Source organism: Pyrgilauda ruficollis, unplaced genomic scaffold (assembly GCF_017590135.1).
Source record: "Pyrgilauda ruficollis isolate IOZ18807 unplaced genomic scaffold, ASM1759013v1 scaffold25, whole genome shotgun sequence".
Classification (NCBI taxonomy): Eukaryota; Metazoa; Chordata; class Aves; order Passeriformes; family Passeridae; genus Pyrgilauda; species Pyrgilauda ruficollis.
The window spans coordinates 5,595,631-5,612,003 of NW_024523822.1; the positions used below are offsets into that span (position 1 = coordinate 5,595,631).

At 40.1% G+C, this 16,373-nt stretch overlaps 2 protein-coding genes across 3 annotated transcripts in view; both read right to left on the bottom strand.

The window, feature by feature from the left end:
- The window catches only part of IL31RA (interleukin 31 receptor A), a 35,232-nt gene extending 32,037 nt beyond the window's left edge, over positions 1 to 3,195 (bottom strand). For both annotated transcript variants that reach the window (XM_041470908.1, XM_041470907.1), the window contains exon 1: positions 2,893 to 3,195. The gene's annotated coding sequence lies outside the window, so the exon portion shown is untranslated. The remainder of the gene's footprint in view (positions 1 to 2,892) is intronic.
- A 10,645-nt stretch (positions 3,196 to 13,840) lies between these two features.
- The window catches only part of DDX4 (DEAD-box helicase 4), a 25,805-nt gene continuing 23,272 nt past the window's right edge, over positions 13,841 to 16,373 (bottom strand). Inside the window, exons 15-17 of the mRNA XM_041470782.1 lie at positions 15,961 to 16,231; positions 15,725 to 15,805; positions 13,841 to 13,921 (exon numbers count right to left, since the gene is read on the bottom strand). Of these exons, the coding sequence (XP_041326716.1) occupies positions 13,841 to 13,921; positions 15,725 to 15,805; positions 15,961 to 16,231 (433 nt within the window). The remainder of the gene's footprint in view (positions 13,922 to 15,724; positions 15,806 to 15,960; positions 16,232 to 16,373) is intronic.

Sequence of the window (16,373 nt, forward strand, 5' to 3'; positions counted from 1 at the left end):
GTTGTTTTGCTTAGTATATCCTGGAGTTACAGATGCAAAACATGTTTTGAGAAAGCCTTTGTTGTCTTAGAAAACAGCACATTGAATATTCATACATTATAATACAAAATACTGTTACATTGGAATTTAAATCAAACTTTTAACTACATGAGTTTGATACTAATAGGAAAAAATAGAATATAACTCATTATTCTCTGAACAACCATAACAAATAAGCCATTTTATAAATCTTAAGGTATAAAATGCTCAGATGGATTAAAAAAAGCTTCAAAATAGGTGTTCTTTTACTAATCAATGCATTGTACCTCATAAAAGAAACAGAATTTTCATGCAAAATGTTTAAAGTTACAAACACAAAACAAGATTTACTTTCTTTATCTTTATATATGGGTCACTTCTTTAATTTTCACTATATGATTTCATCCAATTTGCTAGTGCTCACTAAAAGAAAGTGAGATCAAGATCACTAAAACTAAATGGTTATATTACCAGACATAATTTTGCTTTCAGGCACCATCCTCCCTTGTTCTTTCTTCACTGACAAAGAAAAACCAGACAAGCTACAGTTTAAAGAGAGTTCCTGTACAGGACTGGTCTTGGAGCAAACCTCCTTTGGCTCATTGTCTGTGTGATTACAAATCTATTTGGGCCACAAGGGTGTACTTTGAGAGATGATTTTGCATCAGATGTTTCAGCAAGTAAGATGTTATTAGACAATGGCTGCCTTCATGCTCCTTTGTGTTGGAGAACAAGCTGTCTCTGGTGTGGCAAGCAACTGGGTGAGCAAAATGGATGGGCAAGGTAGGAGGATCCGTGCACTGAACTCTGAAGAAACATAGAGCTCTCACTGAAAAGAAGGTAGCCAGATCAAAATCTTTTACATTGGTCAGATTCAGGTGGCTTCAATCTGTATTGTACAGAATACACACCTGTCAGAAAATCAGAAGGAAGACTCTCTCTATTACTTCACAGCACTTGTTTACCCTTGCCAGTCTTGCCATTCAAACTGAGAGTGGAACTAGACGTAAAACACACATCTACTTAAATAATGTTAATTATTTTGGAAGAAAGCAAATATGTTTCTGGACTGTTATGGAGTCAGCTACAGCCTCAAAATGCACAATATAGTTATAATCACTGCAGTACTGCATGCTGCAAGTAGAAGAACACAGAACACAGTGCAGGTAATACCATACTCTACAGACATGAGAAGGCAAGAGAACAAAATAAGCACAAAACTTCACTTTTATACTTTCTTCACACTCAAAAAAGATGACCATGACCCTGAAACGTACCTGTACATGTAATATATTAAATGTCTGAAAAAGATATTTAATCATGTAGTTTAGAAAACATTAAAACTCAGACTCATTGCCTAACCCTGCTGTTTCAGATCAGCTCCTAAGGGTTATATATTCTGCTTTTCTTTACTATCTATGCTGTAAACTTTTTTAACAATACTTCAATAGCTTAGTCAAAACTGCAAGGCAAAACATGGCACGGTAGTGAGAAATCAGGCTCAAAACACTACTGAACACATTTATGTTTTAACTTCTCTTAGCCCAGCATTTTTTAAATGAAAACGCCCCCTACAAGCACCAAATCATGCAAAAATTCCTCAGGTTTAAATGATTATTATAGAAAAATCAAGACCTTTAATCTTCAATACTGCAACCTCTATGATATAAGCCTACAGCTTCTTTCTCCCTTTTTATCCCTTTCGAGACCTGTTTTATTATGGATTAGCTCTGAAAAATCTGAACTGACTACACCATTCTTCCACCCAATACATGAAGCTTCCTTCAAGCACAAAAACATTCTCTTGCCCAATCAGTTTCTTAATTCACAGATAGAGTCCAGAAGTTGTATTTCAACTATTTTAGGCAATTATAGAATCATTTTGGTTCCAGAAAACCATCAAGTGCAACCATTAACACAGCACTGCCAAGTCCAGCGCTAACCCATATTCCCAAGCGCCACATCTACAAGCCTTTTAAATACCCCCAGGGACAATGACTCCACCACTTTCCCAGGCAGCCTGTTCCAGTACTTGACAACTTTTTCGGATAAAAGAGTTTTCCTAATATCCAATCTAAACCTTTCCTGGTGCAACTTGCAGCAATTTCCGTGCCAGTTGCTTATAACTTGGGAGAAGAGACTGACCCTCATCTCACCACCTCCTTTCAGGCAGTTGTAGAGAGTGATAAGGTCTCCCCTGAGCCTCCTTTTCTCCTCAGCAGTTCCTCACAGGACCTCTGCTCCAGACCCTCCATTCCCAAAAGACAAATCATGCAGTCCATTACAGGTGAGAAGGCAAGTGACACTTCCCCAGTTTAAGCATGAGTGCATGAAGATGATACTCACGATGGATATGTACACAAGCACATTACAAAAACATTTTTCTCAGAAGGCAGAAATTGCAAACATTGAAGAAACTTGGGGCCAGTACATTTAAATTGGATTCATCACTTCGAGAAAATCTGAGTGAATACAAATTAAGCAGAGAGCAGTTAAGTAAGAGCTTTTCCTTCCTTTGATGATTGCATACATTGCAAACATTTTGAGAACTGACTCTTAACCATTACACACACAAGGAAAACCACTGCCAAGCATCCGTATTGCATTCTTTACAAAATGAGACAAATGCAATGAGCTAAACAGAAACTTTCAATTCTTACTATCTCATGGACTTGAAAGGATCTTTTTGGCCCGAAGAGACACAGTCCTGCCCCAAGTCTGGGACGAACGCCTGGAGAGATGTGAATGCAAGCAAGCTTCACTGCTGGAAATCCACGCGAGTAACAGTCTGGGCAAGAGTTTCACACTCTCCCACACTTCATATAAATGAACGTGAGCAGAGACCCCTCAGCTGAAAACGTATTTTTCACTTACCTCAGCTGCAGAACGCGAGCTTGTTTTAACAAGGGCCTCTGCCTCCCCGCGACAGCGAAAGGACGGACAAAATAGGAAGTTGCACGGCTGAGCACAAGTCACGTTTTTTCCTGTAATTCTGAAGGCCAGAACCCCCCACGCCCGCCGCCGGGACTAGCGGGGTCGGACTCCGCTCCAGCTGCCCTCACGGCGCCGGCCGCAGGCGGGCGGATGCTCTGCCCTGCCCGGAGCCCCGACAGGCGCCCGCCCCCGGAGCCACTCTGCCGGCCCTCCGCACCCCGACAGCCTCCGCACCCCGACCACCCCCGTCCCGGCCCTGCGGCCACCCCAGCTCCCGGGATGGGATGGGATGGGGCGGAGCGGGGAGCGGCCCCGCCGCCGCGCAGGCTGTGAGGGCGCGCCCGCGACCGCCCCGCCGCTTTCTCCGGCCGTGCAGCGGGGTACGCAGCGACATTCTGCACTCACGCTTAAGCACCTCATGCATCATTTACGGCACAGGCAGGGGAATAAAGCAAGTGGTGATCCCTTTTAAAAGTAACAAATGTATTCCGCTTAATGGCTTGGAAGAAGACTGCAGCCATCAGCAACATAACTGACTGCAGCAACGGGACTGAAAATCAGAAGGAACTTTGCAATTAAGATGCTGTGAAGTTAGTAAATGGACATCCGAAGTCCCTAGTTAATGTGCCTCCTACTGACACTGACAGTCCTTGCTAAGCAGATACTATCCAAGAACAGATACTGAATTTTAATAATGCAATCAGCACATCAAGAGGTCTTAGTCCCAGTTCAGGAAGAGATCCATTACAGACAGCAAGTTGTTTATCCTGCACTAGTGTCATACACAAGAAGCCGTAGATTGACTCGTTTCAACTTCCATGACTTGTGCAGCTCAGGTTTTTTCAAGCTATTTTAACATGCTAACGCCACACCCACTCCAACTTCCAGATCACTCATTAGCCTTCACCCTCTTCCGCTAATCATCAGATTCAGCCAGTTAGCCCATTTGCTTCCCTTTTTATTTTTGAATGGTGTTGCCGTCTCTCCATCCCCCATAACCTCCGTGTGACACTGCATTGTAAACTGCTTTAAAGTTTTTTAATGCCCCTTGCTATTTAGAAGTGTACATTAGCATTGATAGTGATATTTTGAAAACTTGCATTTGTTTTACTATGAGATAATAGATGAAATAGAAATGTGGTTCAAAAGAAGCAGATGTAAACTGTAACCTAAGTGGTCTTTGGTATACCAGGTTTCCTTTTTTTCTTTAATGAGAACATAAGAAAGGGCAGGACTAGATCCTTAATTATGTTTAATTATTGAACCTCTATTCTAGCCTTGGTCTGATTAGTTGCCTGTTCTCACACATTAATACATGGATTTCACTGACACACTGAAAGTTGGCTGCTCAATCTTTCAAAATCATGAAAAGCTGCACCAGACCTAAAAGACTAGTTAAACATTTGTTTAACTTTCAAAAACCTTTAGTGATCCCTCTGCCTGCCTCAGGGCTATGTACATGCTTACATTAAGGCTTCCACAGTCTTAAATGTTTGGTTGTGGGCTGGACAGTAGCACTTAGGAGATTCCAGGATGCAGAGGGCACTTAATGATGGCATCAGTAACTGTTTCAGCTACTACCTTTTGTAGGAAGTTAATAGCAAAGAGAAAAACTTCTTAAAAAGGTAATATCATTTACCAAAAGTGATTTGGCACAGAAGATTGGAAACCTTTAGAGTACAATAGAAATCCTGCCAAAAAATGTGTTCCATATCCACTTTTACAGACACTTTCCATATCCACATTTACAGACACTTTAATCCACTTTGCACATGAATGCTCTAGAAGAACTAACTTTCCCATCCTGAGGGTGGGAGCAAAGTGAAGCTACTGTTTCTGAAACACAAGGAAGGAAGTGCCTTCCACAGAAAGACCCGACTGTTTTCATTGCTGATGCCTCTCTATTGTTTGGGCTGGTGATTCAGGGGTAACTGCTCCAGAGATTGGTTGATCCCAGATGGTACCCCTTCTTAAAGAGAAGCATTTCCACTGTCTGTGTTGGCAGGGTGAGACAGGAGACTGCAGAACCTGACCCTCACTGGAAATTGATTTGTTACCTGTAGTAGTTCAGTTTTGAAAAACATTTCTCTTCTGTATTATGTATGACCACACCCTATAAAATTACTGACCACTGTATAATTACTGTGAGCCTGTATTAATTAACACACTGGCACAAAATAGAGCATTTTGTAGTTCAGTGAAAAAATTAGGTGCATTTTCAATGACCAGTCTGCAAATTGACCTTGCAGCATTTAATCGTGCAGTCTTAGCAAAAGCAGCTTCAATGGAAAACATATACTGAGTTTTAGCCCAGCAAGTTGCAGAGTTGGTTTGAACCAAGAAACTCATTAGGCTGATTTCTACCTCTGCCAATGACTCAAACCACTTCATTCCTCTAAGTGTAAAGAGGAGGGCATGACAACAGACTTTCATTGACTTACGGCATTGCAAAACACAAATAAAAACCATGAGTGTCCTTCTATTCACTACTGATTTCACTCATGGGGAAAAAAAATCCAGTGAAACCAGTCTGATTTTGATCTCAATTTCCAAATATGCATAATTCCATTTTTCAGTGAGCAGCTTGTCATTAGAAATCTACTAGCATCAACCTCCATGCAAAGCTGCATTCAACAGGTAAAAAATTACCTATGCCGTTCTCAAATTTCACTTTAATGTAACATAAAAATTCAACAACAGCAGTACCCTCAAAACCATGCTCTTAAATTACTGGTTTATTACTAAAGCCTTAAGTTTAAATGCAGCGCATTGTCCAATCATTGTCCAATCCATATCATTGAATAAGCAACAATAATGGGTGTGACAACCCACTGTTAAGGGGAAGGAAGCACCTAAGATTTGTAAATGCTCACTGAGCAAAAGGAACAAGTCAAAGGGTACAAAATCAATCAGAAAGTTTTACTATTAAATTACACATTTGGCATGGAAATTGGTGCTAGTCCCTGACTTACTATATAAGCACACAGCACTGGGTTTTTGATAAAGGCGTGGGGGAAGAGAGAAAGGACCTCCACAATCCATCATGTGCCTGAAGTCAGCATCCCTACAATGGGCACATATAAAACTGCGTCAAATTAGAGTCAGAGGCAGACTCTACAAACTGCTCAAACCTAACAAAAGGCATAAGAAATATGCCAATTACTATGCTGTACAGTGTGCAACTACCAACATTTAATACACACAGAAAGGTTTTAATGCCTAAGTGCAATTATGTGAGCATCTTTTTCATCCGTACTCTAGAGAAGATTTATTTCTCATGAAAAGCATCAGGTATTTTGCTAAGAAGGCCACATTGCTGTTATCAATTTCAGAATAGAGCATTATGCAATACTTTCTTCCTGTCACATCATCCTTCACAGCATTGCGACATCACAACAGCTCTAATTGCAATCTGACAAAATGCTGGCAAAGAAGGGATGCTTTATTCCCAGAGTAATGTCTTTAGTGGTTTATTTCAGATTTTTTTACAGGTTTTCATCTTATGGCAATTTAAGATTCATAAGCCTTTTACTACAATTGCAAAAGCAGCTAAACATAATGAAACCCATTTGTACAAACAGGCTAAAGGAAATATTGAAAATCCCCTGTGGCTTTAATAACTGGATGACAAAATGCCATTTCTTGTAACTTTCCACCCCAAGACCACAGTGAACTCTTTATGACAACTTCAATCAGCACAAGTTACTGTTGGCAGAGAGGCACTGTGAAGGCAAACCTGCAGCAGTTTGTAGTAACCACCTGCAATGAAGCAAGTTTCTCACAAACACTTTAACAAAGAACACAGAAAAAGAGGCTATATAGATGAGAACAGGTTATCATACAGATATTCTTCTCTTACACCTACAACTGCCTACTAAATCATATCACAATATAACATGTTGACTCATTTTTTGAACAATGCCAGGGATTGCAACTCCACCACGAATCTAGGGAGCCAGATCCAATTCTTAACGACTTGTTTCTTAAGTTTTTCCTAATATCCAATATAAACTTCCTCTGATACAACCTAAGACTTTTTCCATTTGTCATAGAACCATAGAATTGTTAACATTGGAAAATACCTTGCATCCAACCTTTAATCAAACACCATTCCGTCAACTAAACCACAGCACTAAGGGCCAACTCCAGGTGTTGTTTGAAATCTTCCATGCATGGTGACTCCATCATCTCCCTAGATAGCTCATTCCAATGCCTAATCATCCAACCTGAATGCCCCCTGGGATTAAAGCCACTTCCTCTCACGCTGTGAGTAGTTGCCTGGGAGAAGAGACTGACCCCCACCTGGATACAACCTCTTTTTAGGTCTCCCCTGAGCCTCCTTTTCTCCAGTACAGTTCTGTTTCATCTATGAATTGACGGTACACTCAATCCCCTCATCCAGGTCATTAAAAAAGATATTAAACAGAAGTGCTCCCAGTACTGACTGAGCCCAGGAGAACCCCACCTGTGACCAGCCACCGCTGGAAATTACTCCACTCAACACCATTCTCAAGGCCTGGACATCCTGAAAGTTTTTACCCAGTGGACAGTACACCTGTCCACACCTGGACTGCCAGATTTTCCATGACAATGCTGTGGGAAACTGTGTCAGGGGCTTTATTACATGTAGCTGACACTAAGTTCTTTGTGAAACTGTTCAGAGTGGGAAACAGTAAGAGGTAAAACACTAACAAGCCTCTAACTGGCAAATCTGAGATAAGTCTTGGTGACTGAAGAACACAATATGGAAGCACAACTGCTTTTTATAAAATGAAATATCCATAGCTTGGAGAGGAGTTACAGCACAAAGCACAACCAACCTGAATTTAGACATTGAAGGTACTCACTAGGGCACCACATTTCTGGAATAGGAAAAACACTTTAGAATATGTTTTAGACACATGACTTGTTTCCAAGTCTCTGAAATTCCTATGAAGATTCATAGAATGATTTGAGCTCCTCTCTTTCCTACCTGCCTATCCACAATTGTACCTTCCAAGGAGTCAAGAGACCAAGTCTTCACTTGGCAAGGCTGAGCTTTTTTGTTGCTGTGGTCTGAGGTCAAGTTTTTCCTTATAACTCAACAGATGTCTTATGAAGGGCACACTAATATTTAGTCAAGACTAACATGCTACCAATTATATACACCTTCTAATAAACCACTGGTTTGTGTTCTTAAATTGCATAGATTGTACTTGCAGTCTACATGCACAAAAATTCTCTAAGTGGTTCAGAGAGGGTGGATTACATATTCACCACTCTTAGAAAGTAAATGTTAATCAAGCAGGTATATTAATTTCTAGAACTGATCTCTAAATGAGCTGATAAACTACTACAAAAAGTTTTTATTGCAAGCTCAGAAATTCATTTGTTCTGGTAAAGAATGCTCCTTTGCTTAGTACATTTGTGTATGCTTCATATGATCTTATAATTACAGAACCTTTTAAGGAAACATAGGTTTTCAATGTAATTTAATTTGACTGGCATATTTAGACCAAGAATCTTACAAAATACTGCTACAGGAATAGCTTCACAGTTTCAACTGATTCATGATAATGATCCTAAAGGAGAAACCCAGTATTTTTAAGCAGTGGGAATGGAGGGGCAGAGTTGATGAAGACAAAGAATTATTGAGAAAGTATTATTGACAAATCATCTGCCTGTTTTCATCTCCCTGCTACTAGTGGTAAAGGGAAAAGCACTAAGAGGCCAAAGTTGAGTCAACTTCTTTCAGTATAAACCTCATTCATCTTTCCAGGACACAAAATCTTTGTCAACAACCATCCCCTCTCCTATGACTGTGCATATTTCATTTTGAAGAGTGGAGGATGAGTGAAGCACAGCAGTCTTTGAAGTTGGGAGATTTTAAGGATTGGGTATTGAAAATTATTTTATGTGACTTGGTTAAAGAAGGAGGGAAAAGAAACAGTGCAAGGAAATCCTGCTTGATAGTATTGCACTGCAGGGAGAATGACAAGTTCATGTAACACTGAAAGTAGCTGACTATAGCCATTGTCCATAGTATTCTAAGACAGTGTCAGCAAGCAACATGTACATTTGCGGTGAGAAAATAATTCTCACTTATATATTCTTAGTTATAGATGGGTATCAGGTTCCGAAAGGCAAGTCAGATTTATTTAGAAGCATAAAGAGGAAGAGGTATTTTCAGCAGTTTGGCTCCTAAACAATTTGTCAACTCTGAACAAAGAGATGACTCCCCTTGAATAGTCAAGGGGACTCCTGAATACAAAGTAGTTCTTCTAAGTGTCCTTTGACAACAGATAATATTTTTCTGCTTAATAAAAAGAAATAAAAGCCAAACTCATTACCTTCAGAAGCGCCGAAGACTCTACCATAGTTACTTTGAAGTAAAATAAAATAAAAACCACTTAATGTTTATATTTCAAGCGCTACTGAACTATTGTCCCAAATTACTTCTACTGATTTCAACACTTTTCTTAAGCTTGCTAGAAAAGAATACAAGTATCAGGAAAATTTGAAGAGAATGTGCTAAAATGTAAGATTCCCACAAGATTCCTTGGTCCAAACTCCATAGTCAAATGATTTCATCTACTGTTACTTATTAGTTAATGGAGTTAAGCCATGGAGACAGTCATACCATAAAACCCTCAGGTAACTGAGAGTTTATAAGAAATGTTATTGCCAAAGACTGACACTAACCACACAGAGTGGAAGTCACACAAAAAAGTAAAATTTGTAATGACAAAGTACTATTTTTACCTTTCACAATTTCTGAAGTACAGGACAATGTACAGACATCCACATTTGACCAAGACCTGTCAATTTATGGTGTCACTGAAAAAGTTATGACAGATGTCAAATATCCTCCTCTTGAGTCACCAGGGAATTCCTGGAACGGCTGGACAGCACATTAAAATTACTAAACTTGGCTAACAGAAAACAAACTCCTTATTACCTAACATTGAAGCTTTACACTTTGTCTTAAATCAGAGGAATACAGATTTTGCATAAAGCCAGCTGACACACTGAAAATATTCAGCAACCTTTCTTTTTGTTCCCAGTCCTTTAACTGAGGTCAGTGAAGAGAGACAGGTCCATTCTTTAGCATTCTTAAAGCTAATTTGTAGGTCAATGTAAATTCCTATGAGTATTATCAACAATGAAAGAGATGTTTTCAGAATAGACTTTATTATGTCTTCAGCAGACTATGGTCTGCTTTCCTATCTGCCAAAACACTCTGGAGGATTTTAATTAACCTGGTATTAGTTTGCAGACATTCTATTTCCTTTCTGGTTTTCAGAACTCTTGTTTATAGTCCTTCAATTCTTATGGCCATAATTTTTGAGTTGGGGTGCACCCCTTAATCAGAAAAGTTCTGCATTCTGTGAAAGCTTTGCTTTATTCAGCTACTACCTTTAGATTCCTTACTTGTCCATAGCACATGAACAGCTCCAGACCAAAGATTGTAAATTACTCATTGCCATGGTTTGACACCAGCCAAACACCAGGCACCCATGAAAGTTGCTCACTTACCCTCCCCAGCCGTGGCTGGGTGGATGAGAGGGAAAACTTAATGAAGGCTTCATGAGGTGTGAAATAAGGACCAGGAGAAAACACTCCAAGGGCGTAATAAGCTTGACTTAGAGGTACAAAGTGAATTTATTACCAGCAAAATCAGAGGAGGATAATGAGAAGTAAAGTAAGCCCTTAAGTAAACACCTTTTCTTCCCCCAACCCCTCCCTCCCACTGACAGTGCACGGGACAGGGCATGGGGGTTTGGTCAATTCATCACCCAAGGATTTTCTTCTGCTGCTGTGAGAGTTGTCCTTCCGCTACTACGCTGTGGGGTCCCTCCTATGGGAGACAGTTCTCTGTGAACTTCTCAGGTGTGGGTCCATTCTCATGAGAGCAGTCCTGCCAAAACTGCTGCACTGTGAGCCCATCCCACAGGCAGACACTCCTCCCAAAACTGCTGTGGCGAGGGTCACTCTTCCCTCGGAGTGCAGTCCTCCAAGGCTGCTCCAGCCTGGAAGCTGGGCCCTCTCTCTCCACTGGGTTTCCCACTGGATCACTGCCTCCTCCAGGCATCCACCTGCTCCTGCATGGGCACCTCCACCATGGGCTGTGGGTGGATCTCTGCATCCCCCATGGATCCCCATGGGCAGTGGGTGGATCTCTGCATCTCCCGTGGATCCCCACGGGCAGTGGGTGGATCTCTGCATCTCCCGTGGATCCCCGTGGGCTGCGGGTGGATCTCTGCATCCCCCGTGGATCCCCATGGGCTGCAGGTCTCACCATGGCCTGCAGAGGAATCTCAGCTCCAGCACCTGGAGAACCTCCGGCCTCCTCCTTCTTCACTGACCTTGGTGTTGCCATGTTGTTTCCTTCCCATGTTCTCACCTTCTCCTTTTCGCTGACTGGGAGAAAGAACAACCGGTGCACCCACTTTGTTTTGATTTTCTTAATTCAGAAATGCTTTACCATCACCTCTAATTGGCCCAGCTTTGATTCATAGCATATCCATCCTCAGACCCATCAGGGACTCGCTCTGCTGGGCACAGTGGAAGCTTCCAGCAGCTTCTCACAGAAGCCACCTCTGTTGCTCCACCACTACCAAAAACCAGGCCATGCAAAACCAACACATTAACTAATATTTTCCTTTAGTTACAAGAATTGTACATAATTTCTGCTCAAAACAGCATTAAAAGAAAACACATTGTCAATGTTGTTTTATACATCCCATAAAAATTGAATTTATCTTGAAAAAAAGTCTATTTCATTGTTCAATGAAAGGTTTGATGTAATTTCTCAGCACTAGTCTGTCAAGAACCTTCAACCTAATCTTGAACTGAAGTTCCAATACAAATAGCACCTTTGCATAAACCTGGAGGTAGACGATGGGGAAAAAACATTCTGTGACGCCAATTTAGCACTAACTACAGGCAGCAGAATCACTTAAATGGAATCACAGATATGTGGTTACACTGTTCTTAGGTTAAAATGAGTTTAGCAAAACCTTTTAAGAATACTTACCCTGACTTGCCACCAGGACAACCAGATTCTCTTGAATTAAGAAGGTACTGACATGGAATTTTTCGGTAAGTTTTTCAACAGGTTTTTCATGTAAGACTACTTGAGTGAAAAAATAAACAGGCAGCTGACAGGGCACTTCATTCCCCACCCCAACTTCCCTTGCTAGTGTTTTCCTCCAGTGAAAATCACACTGAAATATTTTCCTGCAGATTAAATATTTATTTAAAGAATCACACAGCTTAAACCAAAATTAAATATCAAATCTTTCTGCAAATATTACTCAAGTTTTTATTTCTCCTTTCCAGCTGACTTGGTCTTTCCAACTCTCACCCTCTCATAAAAAGTAGTAAAGATGACTTTTCTTGAGTTATTTCAATACCATTCTAGAGACTGGTTTGTTGGCTCCATTATTTTTATGAGAGCATGCAGCTCCACGCTACAACAGCCATCATTTATTTAGCATCTTTCTGTGTAAATGATTACAAAGAATGGGGCCAGAACACTAGTTTTATAGAAAATGTAACAATTGCAGAACTCCCTCAGTTGCCTGACCACAACTCATAAGTCACGATGGGAGACAAACCAAGAAACACTCAGTGGTCCTTTAAAACAACACTAAACCAGGTTCCCTTAAAATGTTTGCTCTGCGTTACAAGAGACTCTCTTCTTTGACTTCTCTTCACAGAAATGGGCAAGCTTTATGAGCTCACAGCTTCTTCCAACAGTTCACTCACACTGCAGCCTGACACCAAAAGCACCCTCAATTTACCTGAAATTCAGAATGGATGCAAAAATCTTCAAAGATACTTCTCAGGAAAAGGAGCCTTACTGCCCAGAGTATTTTACTCTGAATTATTAATATAATGCTTAAATACATCCACTACTTATGAGCAGCAATTTAAGTATACTGTCCGTTCAGCTCACTTCCAAGTACACAAGATTTTACTATTTTTGCATAATATATAGCAGTAAAATTACAGTCTACAAAATTAATAGTATTTCTCTAGGTGGATATTTAATAGTTTTGCAAGGATATTAATACAAAGAATGACAGCCCACTTTTCCACAATGAGAGATTCCCTAGCATTGCCCAGTCAGTTCTCAGTCTCACTAACTTGGGTACTAAGGCTCCTATCCTGTAAGCAGATTTAGAAGTATTACCTGCCTGGATTTAGTGGGAAGACTGTACAAGACACAGTGCTCAGCACTGTGAGCTAAACAGCAACCCATGAGAACCCTGTAAGCTTGTTCAGCTGTGCAAAATGTAATGACCTTGCTCTTTTCCTTGGGGACCCAATGATATGCATCTTTGTCTCTGCATACTGCATTGATAAGAAAAAAAAATTCAACGAAAAAGCAACTTGACAAAAAAAACTAGAACTGTTAGTGACTGCTTACCTCCTACAGCTTCTGCAAGCCTGGGAAAATTCTTGGATAGAAAAGGCACCAGGCTTGTTCTAAAGCGAACTTTTCCACAAGATATTGTAAGTCAAAGCTAAAAACATTCGACTAGATTCAAAACGGGGCTTCATCCTTTCTCTGTAAAAACGTGTATTTTCACTAAGTTGTGGGTATAGCCACTGACCTTTAGTTCCAGTTTGTGAAACTGCAATGACATATAGCTGAGACAGAGGCAACAATCCAAATGCACAACTCAAACTTTTATTAAAGAGGTGTTTAACAGATCCTCCAGTCATCATAACGCAAGATTCAAACTTTTTAACTGACATGCTACAAAAAAAAAAAAGAACAAAGTTCAGATGAACCCTTACATAAAGCTCCTTCCCAAACTGGGTTTTCACAAAATTATCTTCTCATGTAACATTTCACTTACAGCAAAACACAGTACAAACTAGTTTGGTATAAAGCAATTTAATCCCATGACTCAATTTCTCTTGCAGAACAGTCCATCTTTACTTCTCCTGCATTCATGTTGCCTCTGCCTCTGTAATTCTAGGAAACACAACAGGTTCTAGTTTAGAATTATTAATACTTTCAATCATTTAATGGTAAGTTACCACAAAACAATTTTAGCTTTCTGCATGCACCTATCTCAATGTAATCTGAACACCCAGGAAGTTTTCATCATTAATCTCCTACACACAAGGGGTTTTTTACATTGGTGTGAAATTACCGCAGTTTAGCCAACCTCAGATTTTATCACATGTGGGAATAACACTTCCCATAGTTCACATCTCAACTTCTTTCTTTTCTTACCCAACACAAATCAGTTCATACAATTGTGGGGAAAAATCTTCCTTTTCCACTACATACTAAAGAATGACTGTCTGCATTACCTTCCCAGTAAAATCCTTTTTCCTTTGGAAAATGACTAAAGCTCAGTAATCTCTAAGACTGTCTCAAAATAATCACCTAAGATCCTTCAACAGATTCCTCTTTCCAATTCATCATTTGATTATCAAATGGACTTATCATGAAAAATGGGGCTGATTACAAATAAAGAGTTTCTGTCACACTGACATGAGAAGGTCTCATAATAATTAGAACCTCACATTCTTCAACTCAAGGAACTGGTGCACTGTATGTATGTGATACTAAGGGCAGTATTGCCAATGCAAGCAGACAGTTTTCACATGAAAAATCTTTTCTATTCTGGACGAAGAGTTACAGTCTAATTTGGTTACTCAGAGGTTGTGAAGGCCATGGACGGACTTACACCTAGAAATGATGGATTTCATTAAATGCTGGGAGACACTACAAAAAGGCTGGAGACATGCATTTGAAAGCAATCTAGTGAGATCCACCTCTGAAAACAATCTAGTAAAAAAGCAAAACTAAAGTTTCCTTGAACTAGAATAAACAAGAAAGATCCGCTGAGTCAAGAATTACTCTGCAAGAAAAGGTTTGTGCAAACATACACAACAGCTGTAATGTGAGGCTGTGAGTTTGAGAAGGAAAGGACGTTTGTGTAACTGACATCTCATGAAGTCCCCCACCCCCAGAAAAATGATGCAGATCTAGTAAGGGGACTAGCCAGCCAGGTAAAAACACCCAAACCACGGAAAGCTTTCAATAACTATGGAATGGGAAAAGATAATTAATGAAAGGAACGTCAGAGCTTGAAGTGAAGCTTCAGACATTGTGTATGCACTGAGAGCAGTTATTTCTACTATGCTCTCAAAGGAAGTACATTTGTAACATTTGGAAGCAACTGATCTGTAATAAAGTTCTTATGGAATCAAGACATGAAAGAAAGGCTTTCAAACAGGATTAAGCACAGAATCTAAAATTACCAACAGCAAGACACTAGAAGGCTTCTCTTCGCCACAGACATTAAGAATTTTGACACGGACCAGACTGGGGCATTTACCTAACTAGAATTATCTGAAGTTTTCAGTCAACTGAGTTGCTTGACTAGGTGATTCATAACAAGCAGTAACTGTATAATCACGAACTATTTGCTCCCACCCTACACGTGTAGCACAGAATTTTCTGAACTACATATTTTGTTTATGTTTGCATGAATGTTTCTTCCAGAGGAATCCTGACTTTACAGATCAAGACTACAGCAGCTAGTAAGGAGGCCACACTCTAAGAGCCCAAGTCAAGCAATTTGTCTGAAATTAGTTTCAGTAGTACTGAATTCTTTGAAGATGCACAACTAAGAAAAGGGACACAATTACAGTCAAAACAGTGTCAGTGGCATTACTCTGGATATATACCACTAAAGACAGTTTTAAACTGTCTGAGACAAAGTTCTAATAGCCAAGACTTCCAGTTAATTTCCAGACCTACCTTTTGGGTATGAACTGGGAGTCGCCCTCCTTCAGCCTCAAAAGCAACTTCTGTCAACCAAACAGGAACTTCCTGCTGAGCCTATGCAATTAGGAAAATCAATTCAGAGATTTTGACTGCTTTACCAATGCAGATTACGAGTTCCATAACTGTACCAAATATGGCACAGTTGTTCAGTACATTCAAGTGAAATCTTAAAGAACAGAAAAAGTTCAGCACTAAGATCTAAAACTTACATCTGAAAGCACTTTAATTAGAGGCTGTGCAAGATGACCATCTGAATTGTTATCAAAGAAGCCAACCGCTTTCCCTGTATTTCCACAACGACCAGTTCGCCCAATTCGGTGTACATACTCTTCAATGGTGGAAGGAAGATCAAAATTAATAACATGCTGAACGTTTTCAATGTCCAGACCTCTTGCTGCCACTGAGGTTGCCACAAGAACTGGACATTTTCCAGAACGAAAATCCCGAAGTGCTATTTCTCTCTCTCTCTGTTCTCTATCTCTATAAAGAAAGCAAGGGTGAGAACGGATATCTCTAAAATGGATAGTATTATTTAAGATATAATTTAAATGTCATTTAAATGTCATGTTTCATGGAAAGAAGCTCTTGGGGGGGGGGGGGGGGGGGGGCAAAAAAAAATACA